The 27,131-nt window shown below is 33.0% G+C and overlaps 1 protein-coding gene across 2 annotated transcripts in view; it reads right to left on the bottom strand.

The window, feature by feature from the left end:
• The window catches only part of LOC115449415 (high affinity nerve growth factor receptor), a 32,738-nt gene extending 9,321 nt beyond the window's left edge, over nucleotides 1-23,417 (bottom strand). For both annotated transcript variants that reach the window (XM_030177227.1, XM_030177228.1), the window contains exon 1: nucleotides 23,066-23,417. In XM_030177227.1, coding sequence (XP_030033087.1) covers nucleotides 23,066-23,128 — 63 coding nt within the window. In that variant the 5' untranslated portion in view covers nucleotides 23,129-23,417. The remainder of the gene's footprint in view (nucleotides 1-23,065) is intronic.
• Between the last annotated feature and the right edge of the window lie 3,714 nt (nucleotides 23,418-27,131).

The raw sequence follows: 27,131 nt of genomic DNA, 5'->3' as shown, positions 1-27,131 counted from the left end.
TTTCTTGCATGACTTAAGAGATTAGCGGTGACGTCATTGCAATTGTATTCTTATAAAGTACTTAATATATTTATTAAAAACAGTTGAGTTTTGTTTGAATCACTTATAAGAAATTCTTACACAAATATGAATAATACAGCATGAGTTTCAAACACGGTTTTGCAGCGTATTGTACATACCGTCTCATGCAGTTGATTATCGTGATCTGCTTTTCTGTTTACCTTGCATGTGAACTAAGTACACGAGTCCACTCATGTTTGTCGCTGCTATCAACATACGAAACTAATCATCTCGCTGCCACTCACACAAACGATCTATAGTAGAGCTCCTGCGATTCCTTTAAGAAAACAATTACAAAAGGTTTAGCAATAGATTGTTATTTGTTTTCATTGAAAGTTATTCCAGTTATTTGAAATATATATTGCGTTTTGTCAAAAACTGTTCTGGGAATATCAAAAACAAAATATCAATTTGATTCGTGTATTACATTGCATAATTTTAGTTTATTGAATGTTAGGCCAGTATATGTATTAAATAATTTGTTACACAGATTTATATACAACATATTTAAATTTAAGTTCAATATGGAATAATATCAATGGATGTTACGCTATATCATAATAGTTGATGTTTCATAATCGCTGATGTCTTATTCTCTCCCAGTGACCGTCCTGAGCTGAAGTTCGTAACCCGTTTGTGTGTTGCCCTCAGAATAGTCGTTTAATTTTCAAGGGTTGCAAGCGCCTAAAGCGCTCACCAAAAAGTCCGATATGTTTGAATAATCCGGCCCTTGCTAGGTCAACAAACGTTTTATAATAATATCGGCTCTGTATTTTACACTGTCTCACTGATGGGCAGAAGCCTCCTCTGCTACTGGCAGTGAACAAATGTTTTGTCAGGTCAAAAAAAAGTTGATGTTAAATGTCATTATCGGAAAAATACGTGAAAGTACCCACAAAATTCTCGAGTATTTCAAAAGAGAATTTCATTTGTAGTGTCAAAGCTATTTATTATATTATGGTAATAGAAAGCTACGGTCGTATATTTTGAAAAGGGCGTGTAACAATATCCGTGTTCTGAGATCGCAGTTAATGTTGCACAATCAATGAACATTTATTCACATAACAGGCGCATTCGTTAACAAGCTGCTTCATTGTCGTGCTATCCGTATAAACAGTTATAGTAAATCGAACCTTATATTACTAAGAAATAGGTATATAAGTAGCTTTCAAAAGGACTGCGGTTAAAGTGAAAAATCTTACTGTAATTATGAATTCAAGTTTTGTTTTTATAAAAGTATGAATGTGCTTATTATTCATATCGGTATATATAAGGTACAAATTAAAACACATTAGTATTAAATGAAAATATCGATAGTATTTTAAGATTTTAAAAATAAAAACGTAGTTAAAAGCTTTTCTGCCGTAAATGTAGAGAACATTTTAATTAAAAAAATATTTTTCGACTCTATATTCGTCAAGTCTATATAAATTATAGCATATTATCGTTTTGTGTTTGTAAGGTGTTGATTCATTAAGAAGGTTGAATGAAAAAAAAAATCGGTTAAATGCGGTTTTAAGAGTTGTTGAAAATGCGTACGTATGCATTTTCATTCATTATTCTTTTAATGTAAGGAAACTTCCTATATCATTAATTTATTTGCGATTTTAATAACAAAAATTCAGGTAGTTTGAATGGATGTCTTTTAATTCAATTACCAAAATGTAATCCGAGCTCAAGTACCTCACTTAAATATAATATTATTATTTTATTTTTGATAATAGACGTTGCAAAACGTGTCTAAATCTACGATAATTTCATTGCGGTATGTATCTCACTGAAAATTGATTTCTAAAGTTACGATCTGCTACTACGTAAGTGATGTTTAGAAACGTCAAACAGTAAAGGAATCTTTATTGAACTATTCGAGTTCAATCGAACCCGATTATTACAGCGGTAGATGCGTGCGTATGATCGTAGTAATATCAATAACACAGTAAGTAAGTAATGTGTATTTTATCTTTACATAAACCCACGCCTTTAATAGTACGATGAGGCGATAAATATTTGTATCGTAGTTAAATAAATCATTTGTTCATTACTGTAAGTAATTTATAATTTTATGTAATTTAACATATTACTTAATCTTAAATATATATTCGTCTTTATACATAATACTTAATATCAAAAGAATTGCTCCAAATATAGTCAAATAGTCCTCAAGTAATCTAGCAAGAATTGAACATCTCCGAGGCCGTAGCTAGCGGCGCGGCGTGCCGAGATTTATTTTGTCAGCAAACGTAATTCCAGAGCACCCACGTGACGTTTCGCTGATAGATTACAGTATAAATAACCATCAACAAGTGCCCGCGAGATATGTACCGCGTCGCGTGATGGTAAAACAATGCCACAAATTACTGATGTAGTGGTCTTGACACCCACCATATCCGATCCCAAAAAGTTATCGATTGAATAATACGTCAATATGAAGTCTAAAAAATGTTTTTGTAATGTTGTATTACTGAACATGCACTGTTTTTATATTCATGAAAAAAAGAACATTTAGGCACAATTAATTTAGCATTGCTCAAATCTAGTTTTTACGTCTGTTACTTTGTATCATAACTCACAGGAATGCATATGATACCTACTTAAGTATCATAGAAATCCACCACAGAAGACAAGAAATGACAGAATCTGTAAGTATTTTTTTAAAAAATTCCAAGATGGGAATGTCATAAATAAGTAATGAGACATTTATACATCACCTTTTAAACATAATATTTCCTATAAGTTCCGTAGGAGACAAAAACTCTCATATAAAATCCCATTCCAGCGGCATGGAATGCCATCTATACAGTTGCATTCACGTACATTGCTTATTTATTCTCATATGTATAGTTTTTGCTCTTGTACCAGAATAAATAGCATTGCATATTTCGGATACAAGTAAACAATAGCCTATGTTAATCCACGATTTAAGATCTAATCTATCTGAGTGCCTTAATTGAAATTTAGTGGTATATAGTGTATCGTTAGCAACATCAAACAAACACATGCACAAACTCATATTTATATTAGTAGAAAGACACAAGGAAGGCGTAATACTCGGCTTAGCCAGTAACGTTCTGCATTCCTTACTTCTAATTCGTTTTTAGACGTGTATGGTTTATGATAGAGCATACCTATGTCAAAGGTATGCCTTGTATGTGTAGATACTACGTAGCTACTATAGAGCTAGGTAGTGCAGTGCATGGAGTTCCCTGAGGAGGTCCGTAGAAGCCCTCCCTAACCCTGACCAGTGCGCTTTTTAGGTCACCGTCTACTCACGGCCGGAGGCACTTTTGTTCTTTCCTCCTGGGCCGTAGCTATGCTACTGAGTACGTGCCAATTTATATCTATACTATTGTATAAAGCTGAAGAAATAGTTTGTTTGTTTGAACGCGCTAAGCTCGGGAACCACTAGTGTGAATTGAAAAATTATTTTAATGTTGGATAACCCATTTACTGAGAAAGGTTATAGGTTATAATATAACATCGCGCTATGACGAATGAAAAATGTTGCAAAAACGGGGAAAATTTATTCCTTTTGAGAGTTTTCGTTGCGCGTGCTGCCGCGCTGCGTTAACGGTTAATATTAAGTTATGCAACGAAATGTAGAACTATTCCTCTTAAAAAATCTAAATAATATAATAATAAAACAAAGTCCCCCGCCATATGTCTGCCTGTCTGAACGCAATAAACTCAAAAAGTACCTAACCGATTTCGCTGAAATTTGGTATGGAGATATAATAGTTTGAGAGTCTGGGAAGGACATAAGCTACTTTTATCCCGGAAAATTTTTCACGCAGGTGGAGCCTCGAGCACAAGCTAGTGTATTATAAAATAAAATAGATTTTACTGCAAATTCCAGTATTCGTGTAACTTGTATAGAATCATTTTTAATTGTACAGAAAGTCGCTAAGGCTCCGCGCCCTGTTCTACAAATCTAATTTAAAGCATCCCTTTTCTTCTAAATATTGTGTCAAAGGAAGGAAATTGTGTTTCCTAATTATAAATAGGTTACTGTTTTTGGAACAAAAGAAGTAGTACGGCCAGGATCGAGGGGGAAGAGCGCGGGAACGCAGTCTGCGTACACCTGGCAGGCCAAGCGCGGGCCGATCATTAAAAATGTTTATTTAAAAATCCGACCGCTTAACGCCGTCTCGCATTATGCTGTAAGGAACAATTTATGATAACATTAAATGTCTCAGAATTAAGTTTTATGATTTTAAATATTATTGTGGTGCTGATCGAGTCATGGATTTAAAAAAATGTATATGAATTTATTTTGCGCTTAAAGGAGTTTTTAAAAATATTTTGATGCAAATGTAAATGTAATACAATTACATGCTTACCTTATATGAATAAACTAAAATCTTATACATAATTGAATATCGAGTATGAATAGCATTAATATCTTAGTACTGATCATCTCAGGCACAGGTAATTCTACTAATAGCTTTTAGATTATCTAAAGCACCTATTCATAGTTCGGTGATCAAGCGAGCCGTCTATTGTTGCATGTACATGTTGCATAAAGCCATCGCGCGTCTACATACGGTCTGTCTATTTTCCTAATGTGCCGGAGCGTTCGCTCCGCAGATCCGTCTGTGCTTTTTAACAAAACAAAGGTCTTCCTGAACATCAACAACATATCAATAAACGCATTAGCGGACACGAACGGACGCCTCTTTGTTTAATTTATTTGTGTTATTATAACAAACGATAATTCTTGATTATGTTTAAAAAATACTTCCACCGGTATGGTCGTCTCGTACCACACAAGCGGTCTGTTGAAAGTATGATAATGTATTTATATCTTTTCTAAGAGGTTAAGAGTAGCTATTTATTTGTGGAGGATTATAAAAATTGTTAATTAGCAGATTTGATGGCAGTCGAAAATAAATGAAAACATATTTTCGTTATTTTAAAATAACTTATAATTATACTTTTCATACATATTTTATGAGTGGGCCACAATGGGGTAATATCTAGGCTTATTTTTGTCCATTATTTTTATAAAATATTTACCCCTTATAAATTCTAACACTATAATAGGCCATTATAGATATGTTATTTTCGGGAATAAACCACATAAATTCAACAAGGCGGAGTGACAAGGGCCCTGCACTCTGCGGCTGCCACAGATAATCCCGAGATGTTTACTCAGCTATAAAGGCACCTAAAGCGCACTAAACTATGACATAAAAAGTTTAAAAAGCTCCGAGTAGATCAAACAAGATGAGTGGTGTTGGTCGACAGACGGCACGGTGTCAGGTTACCGACTACGGACGCCGAGTCACATTTGCCCTAAATAATAAACACCAGATTGGTGTCAAAAAGAACACTTTTTATGATACCATCAAGCCGTAAGAGTCTCGTGCAGTGTGAATGTTTGTCTTTAATAAATCATCCGCGAAGGCTCAGCTGGCCTTTGATCTGCCGATGGAAGTTTTACATATTATATAAATTTGTTGATAGAATTTATACAAACTACTGTATGCTTGGCAAATAATTGGTTTATGTTTCAATAAAGGGAAATAAATGCATATTGCGACCACTTCTCACAATGCTATTTTAAAATTATTTGTTTAGACTGACGTAACTTGACCGGTGGGGAAAAAGTAAATCTTAATCACTATGATTTTTACAGATTAAGAGGTTTTTTCGGAAATTAAAATCAAATACGTTGCTTTGCTATTGCTTACTTTGCTTTGTGCTTTTAGATTAAAACTGGGTTAAAATCAGATAGACATAAATTACTTTAATCTGGTATACAATATTTTATCTAGTATATTTATTTGAAAAGTAACACAAAAGAAATAATCATAAAACATTAAAATTAACACCAATACCTTAATGGATAAGCTCGCCTCCTATTTTGAGACATAACATAGCTCGCGAAATGTAGTAGTGTTACAATATTGCCTACCCCTGAAAAGAGAAAAAAGCGTGATGCTAAGTATGTATGTATTGAAAATTGGTTATACAAAATGTTGTATAGTGAAAAAAGGCAACTTTTTTTTTATTCTTTCGTAGTAATAATCTATAGGTAGTGACATTTTACATATGTCATGCGTGCTAGTTTCAATTTACCGCGTAATTTCTGATATTACTGATGTAATTCTGTTATTATGGATTACTCTACTTTGGGAACGGACATCCATGCAGTAGAAGCAAAAGACATTTCTATAATAAACCAAATATTAATAAATGGAGAAAATTAAACCTGAATAACTATTATGTGTAAATAGTTAGAAGGGCTTGCTTTCTCGCCGTCCACACTGAAGAGAAAGCGCTGAGGTGTGAGGATGCGTTGGCATGCGATCCGCGTCACTGTCGCAGTAAAAACGTATGAATGTCACCAAAACGAGAAATCACATATAAACTGGACACTTGGATTGCACATTGACTTGCCAAGACAATGTGCAATCCAATCAATATATTATGATGTCGTCGTTCGTGAATATCTGTATCAAAAAAATATTGCTTAATGTTCTACCGGAAGACATAACAACTAACTAATACTGTCACTAGGTCGGAATAGCGCCAAATAAAAAGAAATAAGGCGATATTAAACATGGTACACAACAGGTAATCTTTGCTGTGAAAATCTATTAGCCGCTAACACTGAGAATGAATATTTCTTTCCAAATAAAAAATATTTTATTTTGAAGAATTTCAATATATAATTCCACGAAGGCGTTATGCGATATTATATTATATCTAGTCATGTAACGCTTTAATGGTGATTTAATATAGTACTCGGTATTTAAATTATGTACAGGGTACATATAGTATAATATATACATTAAAGTGGTAGGTAGTAGCCAGTATTGTCTATATTTTTTATAATTGACTCACTACAGGATCTATCTCTATTCTAGAGAGATGTAGTATATTACTAACAGATTTATTGTTAAAAATTGAAGTTAATGATATTGTTAGAGCCCTAATGTTACGGTATAATATATCACATTTAATATGTCTATAAGCCAACGTTTTTGGTATGATACGGGCGAATCGCCATGTATATACTTCACCAGTTCAGTTCTGGGTAACTAAGTTGAATTTTACGAATAGAATTGTCTGAATACTTCGAATAAGAGGAAAAGTCGTTCAAGTTATGGCATTCTCGTGCGGAATACGCACAAAAGCTCAGGCGACGTCATCGCATTAGTATAGTGTGAACCAATTCGTATAAAATGTTTTCAATAGCCGACATATTTTAGTTTCTGACTGTACATGATGTTTACACTGTACGAATGTGTAAATAGAACATCACCCAATGTTTATATAATTCGTTTTTTAAATGTCACAATGTTTTAGCTTATTAAATCAAGTGCATTCAATTGATTTTGAGTGGTTAACGTCAAATATCTTGAGCCCAATGTCACCAGCTTGTATGTGGATACGCATTTGGGGCATGCCAATTGTTGGTTATGGTGCATTTGGAACGGTGGCCCAGTTGCAAGAACTAGACCGATTCACATCCAGATCAACAATCCTTTAATTAGATGTTGTATAGCGTTACCAATGGGTTGTTTACGCAATGCTTCGTTTCAGTTAACCTGTTCTGTATCACACGTGAAAACAATCATTGTGACGCTGTGGAAGGTATTTATATTATAAAAAACCTGACATGAAGGTAATTATAAAGGTCGTTATAATATTGTTATGAGAAACGAGTAATTTCTTTAATAAAATTTTAATCAAATTGGTAGATTTGAGTTTGTATTTAATTCTAAATATTATAAGTATATTAGACGGAATTAATTATTACTTATTTTCCTGATATTTTATTGTGTGGTGTAAGAACTTCTTTTATTGATTTATTGCCCATTAAGCTAACAAAACTGGAAATCGAATCGAGGATACCATTGGTACAGGACAAGCATTGTATCTCTGTGCCATTAATGAAGGCGGGTAAAGATTTACTGTAGTGTAATACCATAGTAACAGATTTGTTCTCAGTTTGCATATCAGGATATTGCACAACATTGACTTGAATCAAAAACGTACATTAGTATATTTTATATAATATTTCGAGATAAACTCTATAAAAAAAATCAAATTAATAAATTCAGACCTAAATAAGTTAGCTACTGCTGTGTTGCTCATACGTGAGGAAGATTCCCTTATGGGAAGTTCACCCCTTTTCTAACAATCTGTGTCTACTTGTTTCAGGCCAGATGTCCGTCATTTAAAAATTGGTTAAGTATGAATGCGAATCGTGGTCTGAGAATTTCGTATCATTACATTTTTCATAAGGTGCACTGTTACAAATCGTATTGTTTATTATCATATGGGCGTATTTTTCATTAGACAAAGCCTTAGTAATTAAAGCGCGCCCAAGAAATTGAAAACAAACCATATATTATAAATAAAGAAAGAAAAGACGATCAAAGTGTATTTTATTAAAATAATTAATATAATTTTTTTAATCTTTTTTAATTTATACTCTTTATACAAGTAATATAAATTTTTGATTATAATAAGTATCTTTCTTATTTAAATAAAATATAAGTAATTTGTTTTGTGCTTCGAAGAATATCTTTTTGCGTAATGTCTTTTAAAATCATGTATCTTAGATCGTGATTCCTTAGAGAGTTTTCGTTTGATTGATTGCTTCGACGTTCCAATAACACGTGAATAGATTTTTTTATTAATATGATTTATATTTCATTAAATTCATTCGGTAGTTCATAGTACCCTAATTTAATTAATATCAAAAAAAAATCTTGCAAATGTCTGCTTAGTTGCATTGAATCGGTATGAGGGTCCTATTTCATTTAGAAAGATAAATATTCGACCGCTTATTGAAGTTTGCTTGGAAACATAATTATCAAACAATTCTAATTGCGTCAGTATCAAAAACATATTCAACATTCTGTACTACTAATTTGTGTTTAAGCCGAGAAAAACTTTTCGAAATTTTCGATACAGCCAAGATATTATTCATGCAATTAATCTATGTTTATCAATAACTAAAAGTACTGGAAATAATAGTATCTAGCATATTGTATGAGTTATATGAGCGTGGGATGCTGCATTGGATACAAAAACGCGAGCGCCCTTGAGCTGGCCGCTCTCTGTTTATTCGACTGTCGTCTAGCACTTAACGCCGACGTCGATATTTGCTATTTTTGCACGATATAACACTAAGAAAAAATCCTCTCTGCAAAATTATATAACGTTTCCACTCCTAGTGGGCGATTTTTCTAATAGGTACACACAAAACAACAGCGTGAGCTTTTAAATTAAATTTTTGTTATTGGACAATTTCATTTTCCTTTTCAGATCATTATACATAATTATTAAATGTGTAGTAGATAGTCTTTGTTACAACTTTACTTGTCAACAAGAGCTTGTATTTAGTTGTTACAAAAAATCTTGGACATGGGTACTAGGTATCATAAAATGAAATTATAATAAACTTAATTAACATATTCATAAAATCTGGCAACGATACTCAAAGCATAATCAATCATTTTTGACTGCATCGATGGTGCAGTTGTACTGCGTGCACGGTAGGACATTGTTTTGAGGTCCTGGGTTTGAATCCGCGGTCACGGATATTTATTTATTTATTAATATAGGACAGCCAGTAGTTGTTATAATATTAGGTACATTAAAAAGAGTTCCAAAAGCATATTTAAAGTAACACCTGTTTAAGGCGGTCACAACATTCACCATTTGCGGAAAAACTCAATATCATTTGTCACGCAAAGTGATAATGAGTTTTTCTCTTCAATATTAGCCTGGACTCTGGAATTTGTATACGATATGGCGATATGCTCGACTCCTAACACGTCATGGGACGATACTAGCTTTGCGAAAAGTAGGTGTCCTGGTTACAGCACTGCCTACCCTATCAAGAATAAAAGCGTGATGGTGTTTTTTTTTGTTTTTTAATTCATAGCTTTATTAAAAATGCACCGTTCTTTATAAACTTGTTATTGGATAGTTTAAATTCGCCACTAACAATATAGACAAACCTTTAAGAAATTTTATCTACCTAATTAGTGTTCTTTGAGAGCACAAGGAATGCGTTTCAATGGCAAAGCACGCGGTAAACTTAAAGTTATTATTCTCGTAGTAGAGGCTAATTATAAAATGGGCTATTACCATAAGCGATATTATAATTAGCGTTCAAGTGTATCCGTGTAGTTCAAACCAGATGCCATTATTTATTGTTACCAAATTGCAACGGGCTATGTTTATTAAACTCAGAAAAAAATATGTATGAATATGGCATTTTGTTTGCGATGTTAACACAACACGCGTGGAAATGTTTACGCATGGTAAATTTTTACTTTGAACATTGAAATATATAAAACGAATTTAATTTTCAAGAGTAAGAACGGCACGGCGTAGCATACATACCATAATGACTATACCTACACGTTTTGTCGTGATTTATTTTAGCCATACACGTAATAGGCAATACGTCGTGCGCAAATTACTAGCCCATTATAACTGACATTCTAATAGACGAGAGAATTATAAGTGATTTCATGAAAATTTTCTATAAATACGTTTTACATAAATAAATGGTTAAGGTAATGAGAAATACGTTGATTTATGCCGCGGAATATGAATGTAACGTAAAAGTATGATAATCAATAATATAAAACTACAATTACTTTAAATGTTATGTAATATAATATAATATATAAGTGTTTAAGAGGTTATTTTACAAAGCCTTAACCTATTTAAATATTATAATCCTTCTGAATCCATGAAAATAGTCTTTTCACGATCCATAAATATTTTTAGTTCTATAAATTAGTGTAGATAATATAATTTATTTATTGGAGCTTTAAAAATTATTTAGCAAAATACGCAAAAAAGTTATAAGCCTATAAGCCTTGCCATTAAGCCTCGCCTTCACATTATTACAAATCTCTTTTGTAATCTGATAAGATACCGTATTAGATTCGATTGCATCTTCAAAGGTAGGAAGACGAACAGTTTGTGTAAATAATATCTCAATTTTAATGTATTGACGGTAAATTATGTGTCCATTGAAATGTCAGGCGTCTGCGTCGGGTCAGCTATGCGTGGCGATCTTATTTATCATCAGCTAATTAAATGATTGTTTTCTTTCATGTGTAGGACGTAGGCTCTTATTTATAGACATGATTTCCCTTTATTCGACATTGGATACCAGGATGATTGGTCGCTTACTCTCAGATATAATTATAATTCAATTCCAAGGAAAATTTCTTGCCACCTTTTATTGACTATATCATTTTGTTTAAACACAAAGATTAAAGAATTCTTCTGTAACTAGTAATGCAAGACACTGGAAATGTTCGAGTTGGACTCGCGCATTGTGGGTTCCGTACAAACTTGTTGGTAAGGTATCTAAGAGCATATAAGTTAAATTAAGCATATAAGTTCAAATTTGACAAACTTAACGTTGCCATTCAAACCGTAGACTATGTTATTCCACCAACCGCAATTAATTAGTTTTGAATAGTAAATTGGCTTCTTTGGTAATTATTTAAGTATATATTTATGGATTTCGTTTTCTTCTTTTACATGTGCATTAAGAATTACTTCAAGCTAAATTTCATGATTCTAGGTCAATGGGAAGTACCCCATAGATTTTGATTCCCTGGTGAAATCGCAAATATGCGACATATCTTTTGATCGTGTTGACCAACAAGTTTGATTTTTTCATAGGTGGGAGAATCAGGTCCACGGTTTCTTTCACCTATTAAAATTTATATAAATTTTAACTTGATGTAAAAGTACCGTTGTGCGTTTTTGCGGTGTAAATGGTAGCATATTTATTAGTCCATAAAATTCATACGTTAGTTTATAAGCTATATTCTGACAAACATCGTAATATGTAAACATTTTCACAAAAAAAATCATTTACATAGTAGGATATAAGTTGTCACTAATAGCGGACTAGTAATCACTTGTGCAAATAGCGCATTCTCTCTTCGTTAAGATCCATACTTATACCCGGTTATAAAAAAAAGTATATAATCGACGTGTATAAAGCAAGCAACTAATACATATAAGTTTACCATTAAAAAGATATTGTGCTTTTATTTATCACATGCAATATATTAAATAAGTAATATTTATAAATTTTTATAGTAATATGTCGATTGCTTTAAGAAAATCTAAAAATGTAACAATTCTTAAAAATATATTAGTAAGTATGTGATTTTCAATTATAAAACCACCACAGCTAAACACAACGACATAATATTATAAGTGAAACAAAATATTTCAACACATAGTGCCGTAGATTGTTATTGTAGAATATTATTATTTATCGCTAGCTTTTGCTCACGGCACCGCCTGCATGAATAAACATTTTAGGGATAAAAGTCCCGCTTTATATTTTTTGGATAAAATGAAGCCTCTATTTTCAGTTAGACCTCTAGGATTACACCATTCCTCTAGGAATACACATAGTGTATAAACAAACAGACGGACTAAACCTCTAAACACTGTTACTTTAGCTTTATTGCTCTAATAAAGAGCCCCAAATTAGTTTCTTTTCAATATATATAATGTACTGATAACAGCCTGTTAAAACCTTATTATATGTATTGATATTTAAGTGCATCTTGTTGTATATGGTACCAGAGAATCTTCTTCATCATTTGATTGTGAAGATTTAACTGTATAAAAATTTTAAATAGTTTTAATTGCATTATTCAAATTCAGTAGAACAGGTCTAGACGTAAATATTTGAATGTCAATAAAAATGTAAAATATTGTATCTCGCAAAAAATGATTTTTATTAGCGTCCTCATTAGATAACCTTTACTTGTATAATGCTACATCTAAGCTGTGTTAAGTAGGTATATTTTTGTGTCAATTTCAATATTAGTTAGTGGCCTAACAATTCAATATTTGGTAGTTCCTAGTGACCGCAATAATGATAATAATTATAGATGTTAAATCGCTAAATTTCTGAGCTAGCAAATTTGTAGGTTTTATAGTTAAAGAATAAAATGATACCCCGTGTTGGTATTATATTAAATATGAAATGGCGAAGGGCCCCTGACGGTTACCACTTCTTATTCAAACTAAGACTGAAGAAACTTGTCCGAATATGGGTCCACCAGTTGAATACTTAAGTTGACTCTTCGGGATAACAAGTATGGACGGATAATAAACGAATTAAACCTAAAACGAGGACATTGATTCACAAAAAATACAAATTTAAGCCTAGAAAGTTGCACCTCGTATCACATTAATATTAATATTTCTTTTAATTTTATTTCCCCAATGAAAGTGAATATTTTGTGGGACGTGTCATTGAATTTTTATTTATAAATTAACACAACGATATGAAATTTCCTTGACAATCCAGTCAGGTATGTTTCTTAACAAAGTCATGCTATAAATTAACTAACTGCTTTAATGATATCTAAAAATGGTCTGTCTTGATTGGATCAGATTTATTGCCGGCGAATAAGAACTTGAATGTGATGTGACACCATTTTTTCCTTTAGAGTTCGTGTTTTGATTACTGTCGTTATGTTTCTTTATTTAGCATAGTAGCTCTACTGGTATATTAAGAAAAACAAAACCTCATATATGCCTATATCTAGACAGACTTTAACGTATATTTATATACTTGACTCCCTCGGTTCGGTCAACTACCGACGGTTACGGTACGACTGGAGTGCTGGCGAGTCGAGTCCGATCCCTGGGTCATGCAAACTGATATTGGGTCTTCTTACTCAATATCAGCCCGGAGTCTGGAATTTTGTATCGAGATGGCTATAGGCTCGCCCTCTATTACTTTATGGGACGGAATACACACGGCGGAAAGTGAGTGCGCCAAATGCGCTTATGCCTACGCCTTCGAGGATATTCGGCGTAGGCGTGTGCGTGTGTAATCTGTAATTAGGATAATAATTAAAAAGTATCCTTTCAATCTTTTTAATCTTAAAATTTAGGAATAATTAATATTCCTAATAGTGAAAAAAGTCATATTTTAGTGTACGGCAACATCTTAGGTTTTTATGCTTATTGCAAATTAAAACGCAAGAAAGATAAGAAGATCGTTTGGGTTAAATTAAATACAGTTTGCACACCCATACACACGTTTCGTACAAGCAATATGTTAGATAAAACCATTTAACTAGTTTTGTTTCTTTGTAGTTTGGAACTTGAATTATGTTATACCTATTATTGTAATTAAATCTATATTGTTTGGAATACATTCTAAACAATTATTTTTGTATTAAAAAACAAATGATCATATACGTTGTAAGCTCTTTATTTTTTTAACCAGAGATTTACGTCTTCGTCAATATTATTCGAGATTGAATTTGCGTCCAATATATCGATAGATTACAAGCAGGTATAACAATAGTGGCCGTAAAATAGCACTTGTCATGTGAATCATTATTTCGACGTTTGTGAATCTTTTTATAGGTTATAATATGCAGCTGTGTAAATTTATTGATTAAGGTTTGCTTACAGTTGTAGCAATTTTATAAAAATATAAAACATACACCCTATTGGGTTTACCTGTTGCACCTCTACCTATCCCTTCGGGATAAATAGCGTGTGTGTCTGTGTGTGTGTGTGTGTGTGTGTGTTGCCATTTATAAAATCTCTGTATATTCTCGTGAAAGACATTATTTGAATTTGACCTGATTGGATTTATAGAAGATACTGCATCATTTAATTACGATGTATTGTTAGAATAAATGCAAGACAATGAAACCACATAAAAATATATTTTAATTTCGTATTCATAACCTATTTAATTTTGCAGCACCTCCAGACAAATTTCAAGGTGATATTGTACCCACTGTGATCAGAATTTCTGATAGCCTTTATTCCACGAGTAAATTAATAATACAGCAAGAAACACTGCTATTTTAGAATTCAAAAATAGCGGTATATTACAATTAGGTTATCATCAGACCATAACCTAACAAGATGTAACATTTAACGACCTATAATAAATATGAAGGCTCAATTTAAACTTCCAAATAATGAAATGCGTCTTAAAATTATATTTGGTGGTATTTAAATTATATTTATACACAGTACCTGTTTAAAAGGCAATAAACGTGGCAGTTACCGAAATTCATTGTGTCGTTCGTTATACGTGATGAATTGAACCACTGGGGAATCTATGCAGTAATTTTTCGATTTAAGTATCAATAAATCTCTTTGATTATGATAATATAATTCTTATTGGAGATCGTTACCTGAAACTATAGATAAAACTGTATCGCAGATGAGTTTTTTTTTATTGTTTCGAATGACGAGACGAGCTTGCCGTTCGTCTGATGGTAGGTAAGCGATACGGTCGCCTATAAACAGTAGAAACACCATCCAACATCTTGAATTACAAAGTATTGTTTGGTATTCCACTGCGCTCGTCATCCTGAGACATGAGATGTTAATTCTCATTAAGTCCAGTAGTTAGTCAGAGAGTGTTGGTAAATCCTTATATTATGCACAATTATTGTAAAATACTTTGAGTATCTTAAAAATTTTACGTAGACAAACAAAATATCTTTGAAATACTAGATGTATTTACGTAATTTATTTAAGGAAGCGAGAATTTGATCAAGCAAGCAATTAGTAACAACTCCGGATAGCATGAGCACCTACGTATACAATAATTCATAATATGAATTATCATTTCGATAAATATATATTATTTTGTCTCTATTTAAGCTATTTCTAAGCGGCGATAGCCTAGTTGGGTTTGGAACGGACTGCCAAGACGAATGTCTGCAGGTTCAAATTCCAAGGGCACACACCTCACAATTTCGAAGGTGTGTGAAGTCTACCAATCCGCACTAGGCCAGCGTGGTGGACTAAGGCCTAATCCCTCTCAGTAGTAGAGGAGGCCCGTGCTCAGCAGTGGGCAAGTATATAATACAGGGCTGATATTATTATTATTATTTGTCTCTATTTTACCATAGATATGTAGGTAAATTATTAGTTTCCTTTTATATAAGGAAAAGGAGATAACTAACTTCCTGTCCTCTCTACGCTACGCCCACGGCCGTGGTCCACGAAAAAATTATAAACACAAAGTAGTTTTTGACAAACGGGAATACGTCTTGCGGCTTTGCCTTTACGAAACGACTTTTTACTTGATTAATTGATACATTATTCAATATTTCTTACATAATAAAAACGTTAGTAATAAATAACAGCGTCACATGCATGTTTTACGACTTAGTAGATCATAATAAATAGCCAAAAATGTATAATGTGAATTTATTCTTAAAATTTTAAATATGTTTACACAATTAACTTGGTAGAGATAAAGATTTTGTAACGTATACTGCTTATCATTTGATCGTAATAATACTTTGACATTTTGGGTATAAATAAATTAGCACTGCTTTGAATGCCTCAGATAATTATGGTTTATTGGCGCCTTTAGAAAAAAAAACAAGTCATTATAGTTTTTAACTAATATAGATAACTTTTTTTTACTGTCGTATTTTTTATCACTATAAGAAAAAAATTGAGACGCTTAGTTATGTATTTCTATGTCTCTTATAATATTGATATAGATATAATTTGATGAAACTATTCAGGACAAAGTTCAAGTATGCTATGCAAAACCGCGAGGATACTATTTGCAATCTTCTTAGTGGTATGTGGAATGGGTCGAGAATCAGGGAGCTCATTGCAACGACAATCGGCATACCTATGTAACAACGAATAACACAAATACGACGCGAGACACGATGCAAAGACAATCGTTCACTCAAGACGAGACGTTATCTTTAGTTTTATCTTGGAAACGTGACCCCGCTATCTTGCAGTGCGAGCCGCCCGCCCATCTCACCCGTGGAGCTCTTCTCGAAGCCCAACGCAAATAAATATCATGCGAACATATTTTATGCACCAAAAGTCATTAATTTACAAATGCCGATCTGTCGTACGGTTGTTTATGGTTCCCGGGTGGGTCCATCTTGTCTGGGTTATTAAATGATCATCAGATAACTCGGGAATACGATTCACGCGGATTAAAAATGATAGTGTAATCATGATTTCGCCTCTGCGCATCGGCTACGTGATTTAATTCACTCCGAGGGTCTTGACCACCGCCCACATAGAATTTTGTGCCGTTTGCAACTCGATTTAACCCATCAAAACATACTCAACTTGCTTCGTATCTATATGAAATTTAAGAGTGGGTTCAAAAAGGTCAAATGTAGTCGACGGTTTTTATTGTATTACGCGGAAATGGAATCATATGTAACCAAATGTTTCTTATCTTCTTTTATGTTTACAATTATAGTTTTGTTTCTTGGTAACGAGTTCGGGAAAGTACGTTGTTTGTGCCTAGTATTGACATTAGGTGTTTGTATATTACAAATGTTATCGGAAGTAAAGCAATAGAAACTTAGTTTAAAAATAAATCCAGCTAAATGATGCGCACCGGATCTACGCAAAGAGGGGCCTAGTGTCCTGACTGCTCAATTAGGGGCCCGCACGATGACATTTACTGATAGGAAACTCTTTGCGGCGGTCTTGCACGGCATACAAAAATAAATTTATATTTTATACCTACGTAAGGAAAAGAAAGTAGCACAATATGTGTCGTAAACTTGAATAAAAAGGCATCAAATATGAGAAACAATGAAATGATAGGTGCTTATAAGAATACAAGTCCGCCGTAAGGAAAATGTTATTCATAAAAGCGATAACTTAGTTAGTCGGCACTCTTTAAACGCACCGAGTTACGTCATATGGAGATTGCAAAATGTTTCTAATATTGTAGAATTCGTTAAGTTTGGTTCATATCGACGCACGGGGCATAGGTCAACAATGTTATTAGTATTTCTTGAATGAGCATTGTTATTAATATCTATAATTACATTGTGAATAAGTCCACGAAGTTGTCATTAAGTAATGTGGGCACGTTATCAAATGTTTGATTTTTAGCAGCAACATTTGTTTTACCTACCTCGTCACTGGAGAACGGTACGAATGCTCTAGATTTGGTGTTTGGTGTTGCCATTACATATTTGGTGTCAGTCTGGCGTGTTGAAATGGTGCAAGGCAGTACGAGTACTGTACATTGATTTAAAAATGCTTTAATCGTCCGAAAAAGGAAAATTTGTAATATCAAAGTAGATATCTTTTGATATTTTCTGGTAGCTAATTATAAGAACAAAGATTAGATAACTAATTGGCTACTATTTTTTATAATCAATTTACCTTGAATACTATTTTATAAAATACACACCCACGTGGGAGTGAGGATTAAAGAGTACCTACCTAGCAACCAAAATAAACTATCGAGAATAACTTAAGCGAATTAATGTAGCTATGTCTCCTGCATTATACATGTAAGTTGTTAATTGTATCAGAAATTTATAAAGTTTTAACTGTTAGAAAGCGCCTCCTTATTCCTAAGTTGTTTTTGTAATACCCCATTATGTAAGACTTATTGTGTAGGTATTAAAACTTAGAGTAAATAAATACTTAGAGAAAGATTCATGACGTAACTGCACGCGAGACAGACATAGTTTTTTTGGTGTCACCACATAATTCATCTTTCCAACTTATGACAATGAAATTATATTAATATACTAGATTTTGCCCGCGGTCCGCCCGCGTATTAAAGTTTTTCAGGCTAAAGTTTTCCGTTATAAAAGTAGTAGTTTCCCGGGAGCCTATGTTCTTCCCAGGGTCTCAAACAGTCTCCATACCAAATTTCATCTTAATACATTGGGTAGTTTTTGAGTTTAACACGTTTAGGCAGACAGATGCAGCGGGGGACTTTGTTTTATAATATATTTTTTAGAACTTTTTAAGAGGAACAATCCCGTCATACATCATTGTTGCATAACTTTAACCGTTTACGCAGCGCACGCAACGGAAGCTCTGAAAACTAATAATTTTCCCCCGTTTTTGTAACATGTTTCATTACTGCTCCGCTCCTATTGGTCATAGCGTGATGATATATAGCCTATAGCGCTCCACAAATAAAGGGCTATCCAACACAAAACTTTTTTTTCAGTTCAAACTGGTAGTTCCTGCGATTAGTCATTACTGCTCCGCTCCTATTGGCCATAGCGTGATGATATATAGCCTATAGCACTCCACGAACAAAGGGCTATCCAACGCAAAAAGATTTTTTCAGTTTGTACTGGTAGTTCCTGAGATTAGCCATTACTGCTCCGCTCCTATTGGATATAGCGTGATGATATATAGCCTATAGTACTCCACAAATAAAGGGCTATCCAGCGCAAAAAGAATTTTTCAGTTTGGACCGGTAGTTCCTGAGATTAGCGCGTTCAAACAAACTCTTCAGCTTTATATAATAGTAAGTATAGATTATGACAAACAAACGAACAAAATTATATTGGAAGATTTCTTGCAACCATATTGTATTTTTTTTTTGTAGATTACTAAAGCGGTACTTGATGTTTCATCGTGTAAGAACATATAAGTATACTTCCAAGGGAATGATCTAGATTTAATATGATGCATAAGGGAATGCTGGGAATACTGAGAAATGCACCAGATATGTACCACGTTGCTTTTAGTGATATAAAGGCAACTATCAAGGACCGCGGTAGATCGGCCCATGGCCAAATAGTAATTGAGAATTGTCTGTGGGGTTCTTTTCTACAAACGAAAAAAACGGGGAACAGAGAAGTGGATTCTTAAAAATTGCATCAGCCTTCCAAACGAATGCTAATTAATAGTTTATCTGTGACATTCGATGGCTGCCTTACAAATTTGCAATGGCTAAACACTTGTTAAGCGGCGATAGCCTAGTTGGGTATGGACCGAACGAAACGAATGTCCGTAGGTTCGAATCCCAATGGCACACACCTCTGACTTTTCTAAAATTATGTGTGTATTCTTTGTGAATTATCATTTAAGGGTGAAGGAAAACATCGTGATCAAACTTGCATACCTGAGAAGTTATCGTTATACCTGAATTTTGAGGGTGTGTTAAGTCTACCTTGCTAATCAATGGGACAGTGTATAATACAGGGTTGATAATTTAAATATTTGCGAATTTATTTTTCGCCAAACAACGAAAACCGGCATGTCACATGAAACGGAACACATAATCTTGCATCTCATTCTGCATAAAGCATTCGTATTGGTATATCTCACTTTGGTGCTATACAGTACAATTGTGAATCTCTCTATAGGTACTTACTCTAAGTACAAAAAGATTTATAGTCAGTTTGTCATTATCTGTTTCCGTTCTCGCTGCCACTTGCCACGGAGGTGCCGCTCGCGGTGACTAAATCAATTTGCTGATTACACGTGGATATTTTATATGTATGCAAAAGGTTCAATGCTCATCGGGTTGAAATTTTATATTTCCTTCACGATTGGCGTTAGATTGGAATTTAAATAGCTTTTATTGCGGTTCGACATCTCGACAAGGGTATAATCATAATTCATGTGCAAATTGCAACATATTGTATAAATATTTCACAAGTATTGGTACTTACACCTGATGAAATCGAAATAAATAAGATGATGGAGGCATATACAAAAGTTCATACGCATTAAATGAAGTAATGACAAAGGTTATTACTTTGGGACTTGTGCAAAGGCGTCGCAGACAACCACTTATTTTAAATATATTGCCGTTGTCTTATTTTATTACATCATTAAGTATAGAGAATATTGTTTTAAGTTTACTTAAACAATAATGAATGGCAAGGAATAATTTTCCACCTCTTTACCAAAAATTCACCCTATTACAATGGTAACCAGTTCAGCAACAGGAGATTAGTCGTAGGTTTTTATTTTATATTAAATATAAATATTTTTTTCCATATAGGTATACTCTTAAAAATAATAGATAAACTATTATTAAATTTACAGATTAAGTGAACCGGGGTAGGTTTTGTAATTTCAGAAAAAAAGAGATAGTGTGGTGTCATGAAAATACTTCTCATCGTATAATGCTATTATTCTGTAGTTACCATTTATAGGTTGACAAACAAAATTATGTCATACGAGTATATTTTTGAAAATCCTTTTTTGGCCATTTCATAAATATGACAAGGATAGGTATCGAATTTTCTATTTTATTTAGCCAAGCTAATGGACACACGGCGCGGTCTGATAGTTAATCTAAATCCTAGAGGGCAACAAAGCCGCAAAGGACGAAATCAGTAACAAATGCCTGATCTAGCTGTCAAGGGAATATTCCCTTGATGTAAGAGAAATAAAGCGAACGTACGGCCGAATCAATTATCTGCTTTCCTATGTATCGTTTATTTTAATGTATAAAGAAAACATAAGTGGAAGCACCCTACAATAAATAAGATATGTTTGATATTATAATTCTTAGGCCCGAAATATATACAGATGAACGTTTACCAGTTCGATCTTTTTTCTTTTGTCGTAATACAATAATAATATGCTATGATACAATTTAAATTGTAATGATACTAGATTTCATCTACGAAAATGTCTAATTAAATACTTGTCGTTGTGTAAAATGTATAAATGTCTATTGGTAATAAAACTATACGCGTTAGAGACAAAAGCGTATTACGCAAAAAAATACTTAACTACTAAAGTATAAGATTCATATAGGAATCTAATTTCAACTTTTTAAGTAAATTGTCCGTCACACTTATCGTCTATGTTGAACAATATTTTAATAATAATAAACTATTATGCAAGTACCAACCAACTTTTTTTAGTAAAGCCGCTCGCCAAAAAGTTCATTATAAAGACATCATTAATTATTACCTGCCAGTATTCACATGCTCTTTTTGTTTTTATAAAATGAGAAAAAGAATTGGACAGTATTACAAGGAAACTCAAAAATACTTTGCGTAAAGCCAGTTTTAATTTAAAATTCACGGAAACCTGCAGTAACGTTATCACGGAAACCATTCTGATTACCATTGCAACATTAAGATCGTACGTAAATCTTGTTTAAAGAATGATTTACTTTTGTATGGACTAATTTGTGCGTTTTTTTTTTATAAGAAATTGTGAATAACGCATTAATTATAATCTATCTTACTCGTTGCTGGGCGCAGTTTCATGTGGCGTTGGCATGATGCATGAAATATTGTTTAATTTTTTTGGAATTTAAATTCGGCTTATCGACGGCTGGGATTTGTTAACTGTAGAGAGGTGGACAGCTAATGTTCTGCAGTGCCCAAAAGGATTCGATCCCACGTCAATCGACGGCAAGAGCAGAACACCTCTCACTACCTAAACTACCAACACGGTCACGAGCTATAAATAAGTGTTGATTCAAAATGTGTTATACTTTTTTTATTTATAACATCATTATTTATTAAAAAAAAACGTCCCATTATAGGGTCCGAGTATATCATTCGTATAGTTCCTAATACAAATAATAATTATTGCTATGTGGTAATAACCAGACCGCTCTTATGTATTCTATGTAAAAAAACGACTGAGTTTTAACAGCTGAATGTTGCTAACTGTTGTTTTTGATTAAAGAAACTGTTAACCACATTTTTTTTATCAGTCCTAGGAATCAAACTAAAACCTTAGAGTGCTCAATTCAAGTACGCAGCGACTCAAAGATCAAAGAGATGATTACTCGTAGGTATTTGTTATTAATCAAAATATTTTCATCAATTTTCAACATCTTAATACGAATCATTCATTACATTTAATGAAACGTCACGATGGTAATAATTCAATAACTTTGGTTCATTACTCATTTAAATTTTAATTGACTTCTCTTCATTTGTGATACAAATATTGCAGTTAAAATTAATGTGAGTCACATAGCTCTGTTATCAATCAGTGGATTAATACTTGCTTAAAAAAGGAAACAACTAAGTTAATTAAAACGATTAACAAAAGTGCGAGCGCCATTCTCTATGTACAAATAAAGAATGAAAGTAAGTAATATTAAAAGTAAGTGTAGGCAGAAGAAATGAGCGCGCCCGAAGCACATCGTTTAAAAATAAAGACGAGTAACATTCGTTGTAATTCCTACTGATTTAAGAGTCCATAATATAACTTAATGTACAACAAAGTCTTTTACGGTTACGTGAGAAAAACTTACCTTACGTTTCCCCTTCGGCTTTTCAGCCTGCGTATAATTTCTCTTCTTCATGATGGTTTTCATCCTGAACGCAACTAAAACTTTATCTGACCAATATTATTTTCACACATTACCACAGAAGTCTGGATTGCGCACATTATTATATATCCAACTGGGAATGAAGTTTTACTATAACACTGACACTGAAACTTTTCATATGTTGCTCATCCAAAAAAGCATGGTTGATCAACTGTTCGGTTCACGAAAAAACGCGTGTGTTTTCCCGCCCGGTGGCCGCAGCGCGTCGATACCAGCGGGAGGCGTCTCGCGGCGATTCCAACTTGACATGGAGTGGCCATCACCCGTAACTCGCTCCCGCCTCCGTGCTCCACACGCTACCGCGTCCCGCCGCCCACGCGCCCCTCGTCCTCGCCTATTATAACTAAATTTCTTCCTGATAAGAAGATAATAAATCCCTTATTAGTCAACCCCTTTTACTGTTTAAGGGGTTATCTTTGTTAACAAACACATAAACCTTCCACTTTGGATTAGATAAGTGATAATAGTTATGTGTTTGAACTTTTAAATTCTTCATTAAAAATCATATTTCTTATCTACGTTATACGATGTTGAAGAAAATGTATGCTATAGAAATTGAACTTAATTATAGTGATAGCGTATGGAGGGCGGATGTACTTATTCGTTTATAAAATAGCTGAAGTCCGGGGTTCGATCTCAACCTCGAATAATTAAAATTTATGCAAATTTTCTGCTTCTACGGTTGAGGTATGCCCGGGAACGGAATTCGACTTCTTATAGCGTAGGCTCGCTTCTTATCTTTTCATAAGGTGGAAATACATTAGCTCTGCGAAATCTGGGTGTACCTACTTGTGTCTCTGCTAACCCCTCATGATATAATGGCGTGCATTTACGAATGCGCGTACATATGGATGATAAGTTGGGATCGGCGACTAATTTGGTACAGTAGTAAATTCTTGGTAAAGTTTTTGTCGGCTATCTTGCATCTCCATATTAAGGCGGTGTGTGTCATGCACTCGCGGTTTAATATAAACGGACCAGTGTGTAGACTGCAGTATAATGTTATTGAGTATCTTGAACGTACCATTATATATTAGAATTTTTAATTTGTTTAAAAAAGAAGTTGCAGATATATCATAATTCAGTTAGCAATATTAAACAAGTATTTAATAAAAACATTACAAACATTATTTTCTATTTTAGATTTTTGTATTTAGAAAGGTGATATTTTATGTTATTAAAACAATGGATAGCTGGTATTATATCATTTATTTTATTTAAAAGGCATTTAATTTTGTTAATCTTCGTAAAAAAAAATTATATTATTTAATTCCTACATTGGTATATGGGACTACTCTATTATTGAATTGAGCCTTTATATGATATATAATGCCTCTCATAGTCCTAAAATTAATATATCATGGAAGCCTGGCTCTAATATTATTTTTGCAAGTCCATATAGAACTCTATATAAGTGTACCTTTTTTTATTCTATCGAAACAATGTGTCTTATAAATTATAAATTTTTCTATGGATTTATATAGACATGGCGACAATCGATCAATTAATCATCCTTGCGTCCTAAATCTTGAACCCTAAAACTTTAAAAATAATAAACTATACTTACAAAACCTAGAGTTCATTGATTGTCCAAGACTATGGAAGACATTTATTTGCTAAAAGAACACTTCCTTACCCTCTAAAATCAATATAGCACTTGTTACTTATCTATTTGTGTAATTCATATTAAATATATTATATATAAATATACATACATATGTCTACATATATTATATGTATGTATGTATGTATATGTTGTCTATAAATTATTTGTGTTAGCGCATGTGTATATTTATGTAGTATATTCTATATATTATCGTATCAATTTTTTCATATTATTGTTATTATTATTATTTTTTTATCTTTTTTACGTACGCCCTAAACTGCCCTTTTGACTATTTTTATCATCTCCATCCAATGGTTGTCTGGTAGAGATCGCCTCGAGCGATAAGACCGCCATTTGTACCACTAATGTAATGATTTCCACAGTCTGTATACGAATTTGTCTTCTTTTTTTTTACATTTTCGGTGTACAATAAAGTTTTAAGTAAATAAATAAATTATTTATTTAAATTGAATATAAGCATACAGTGAACGTACACCAAAACGCTTCTATCTTGGTTAGGAATGATGTTCTGAAAGAAAATACTAATAGGGTATTGATTTGGATGGTGTATAAAATAATAATGTTATTTTTACATATCCAACACAATATAAATATTGTTGTTTAAATTTGCATTTAATTCAATAACTCTAATCAGTATTTAGTAAATATTAAACTAGTCAAAAGCATTTGAAAATATTATGTTTGCTATTAATGAAGAACAGCAAGAGTAAGAAATCAGAAATAACCTCACGTTTTGTTTATGTACCCAGAAAAGTCCTGTTTCGTCGGCATATCGTCACGCTGCAACGGGCCGACATGACTGGCGGTGACGGACCAGGGATTCAAGTTCACTAGACAATGCACATTACATATAGACTATGGGTACTTACCACTGGGTCCTATCTAGTCCCTATGCCAGGACACTCTGCTCCATTAGAAATACGTAAGTGACAGAAAGGTAAAAAATTTAAGGTCAAAAGATACGTAAAATGGTCTCCGCACTTCATACACCCACAGTGTCATCTCATCTTTTATTATTTTTATCTTTATCGAAACATCGTCGCGTGTTTCAGTGAATGGCACGCTTTGTATACAAATTTATGGTATGTAAAATATAATAATCTAAAGTTCAAAACAAATTTCATTCTCATTATAACTTCATATTGAAATGGAGAATGTATCCATTTCAATAACTGAACAATATAGAAAAACTGTAACACAATATTGTGAGAAAATAAAACATGATTTGTTGAAACTACAACTTAAATTTATACTTTTAATATATTTTTGTTAATTATTAATTTGTTACTATCGTCTCCACTTTTCTTCACTAGAATTATTACCAATTACATAAATATGCAGTGATTTCTCTCTCTCTCCGGTCGGTCTCTCATATCGGAGGATTATGGTCAGCATCAGTGTTGTATCTGGAGCGGATGATGAGTCTTTTACTTGGTCGGTCCATCTCGTTGACATTCATCATGCAGTGACTTCAAACATATTTTCTTTTGTCCGAGTTGGTAAACAAGCAAATGTATGAGGTAATATTATGTAATTGCACCGCTCACAATGAAAAATCTATAAGAAATGCAAATTTGCGGCCTTAAAGAAAAGGAATAGGAAGGACCTCCAGAAAGCCTCTAACGTTAGATGCACTCTTTCCGCCGTAAGTGTTAGCCGGTAATGTGAAGTCCGGTTCCTAAAAATGTTTTTGTTGTTGTTGTAGTGCAAAAATATACTTTGATATTTTTTTGGTTCGGTTATTATTAAATTATACAGTGTGTTGTAATTTTTTCAAAGGTTTTTCTGTATATCTTTTGATAAAACTATTGTTTAAAAAATTTTATGAGCCTTCATGATAGGTTATCTTACAAGAAAATACAGTTACAAGGTAATATTTTACGAAGTTGTCGGACATGAGATTGATGAGGTATGTACTGTTAGGTATGAAGGGTACATAAAAGAAATCGAGATTAAGTCCTATAGAAATTGCTGGCTTAATGTGCGTGTGATTACATTCCTCTCCACAGGCAACTAAAATAAGTAATGATATCCAATTTTGTGGTGAGATTTAAATCAGACTGAAACAGTATTTTGTTTACTCCCGTAATTATTTTCATGTATGGTTATTTGCATGGTCCCATCGAAAAGCTGTTTTGGACATTTAAAATTAGGTACATTTCTTATTATTACATAATTATAATTATTGTATATAATATTCACTATGTTAATAAGATGACCTTACTGTGTTGGTTGACAATAACTTGTAATTAAATAAAATTACATACAATTTAACAATCTTTAAATAAGCACAGGAAAAATATTTTTGTTTAGTCTATAATATTATGTTTACTGGAATTGTGCTCAATCAATAGCTAAGCC

Source organism: Manduca sexta, chromosome 23 (assembly GCF_014839805.1).
Source record: "Manduca sexta isolate Smith_Timp_Sample1 chromosome 23, JHU_Msex_v1.0, whole genome shotgun sequence".
Lineage (NCBI taxonomy): Eukaryota > Metazoa > Arthropoda > Insecta > Lepidoptera > Sphingidae > Manduca > Manduca sexta.
This window is presented reverse-complemented; position numbering and strand designations above follow the sequence as displayed.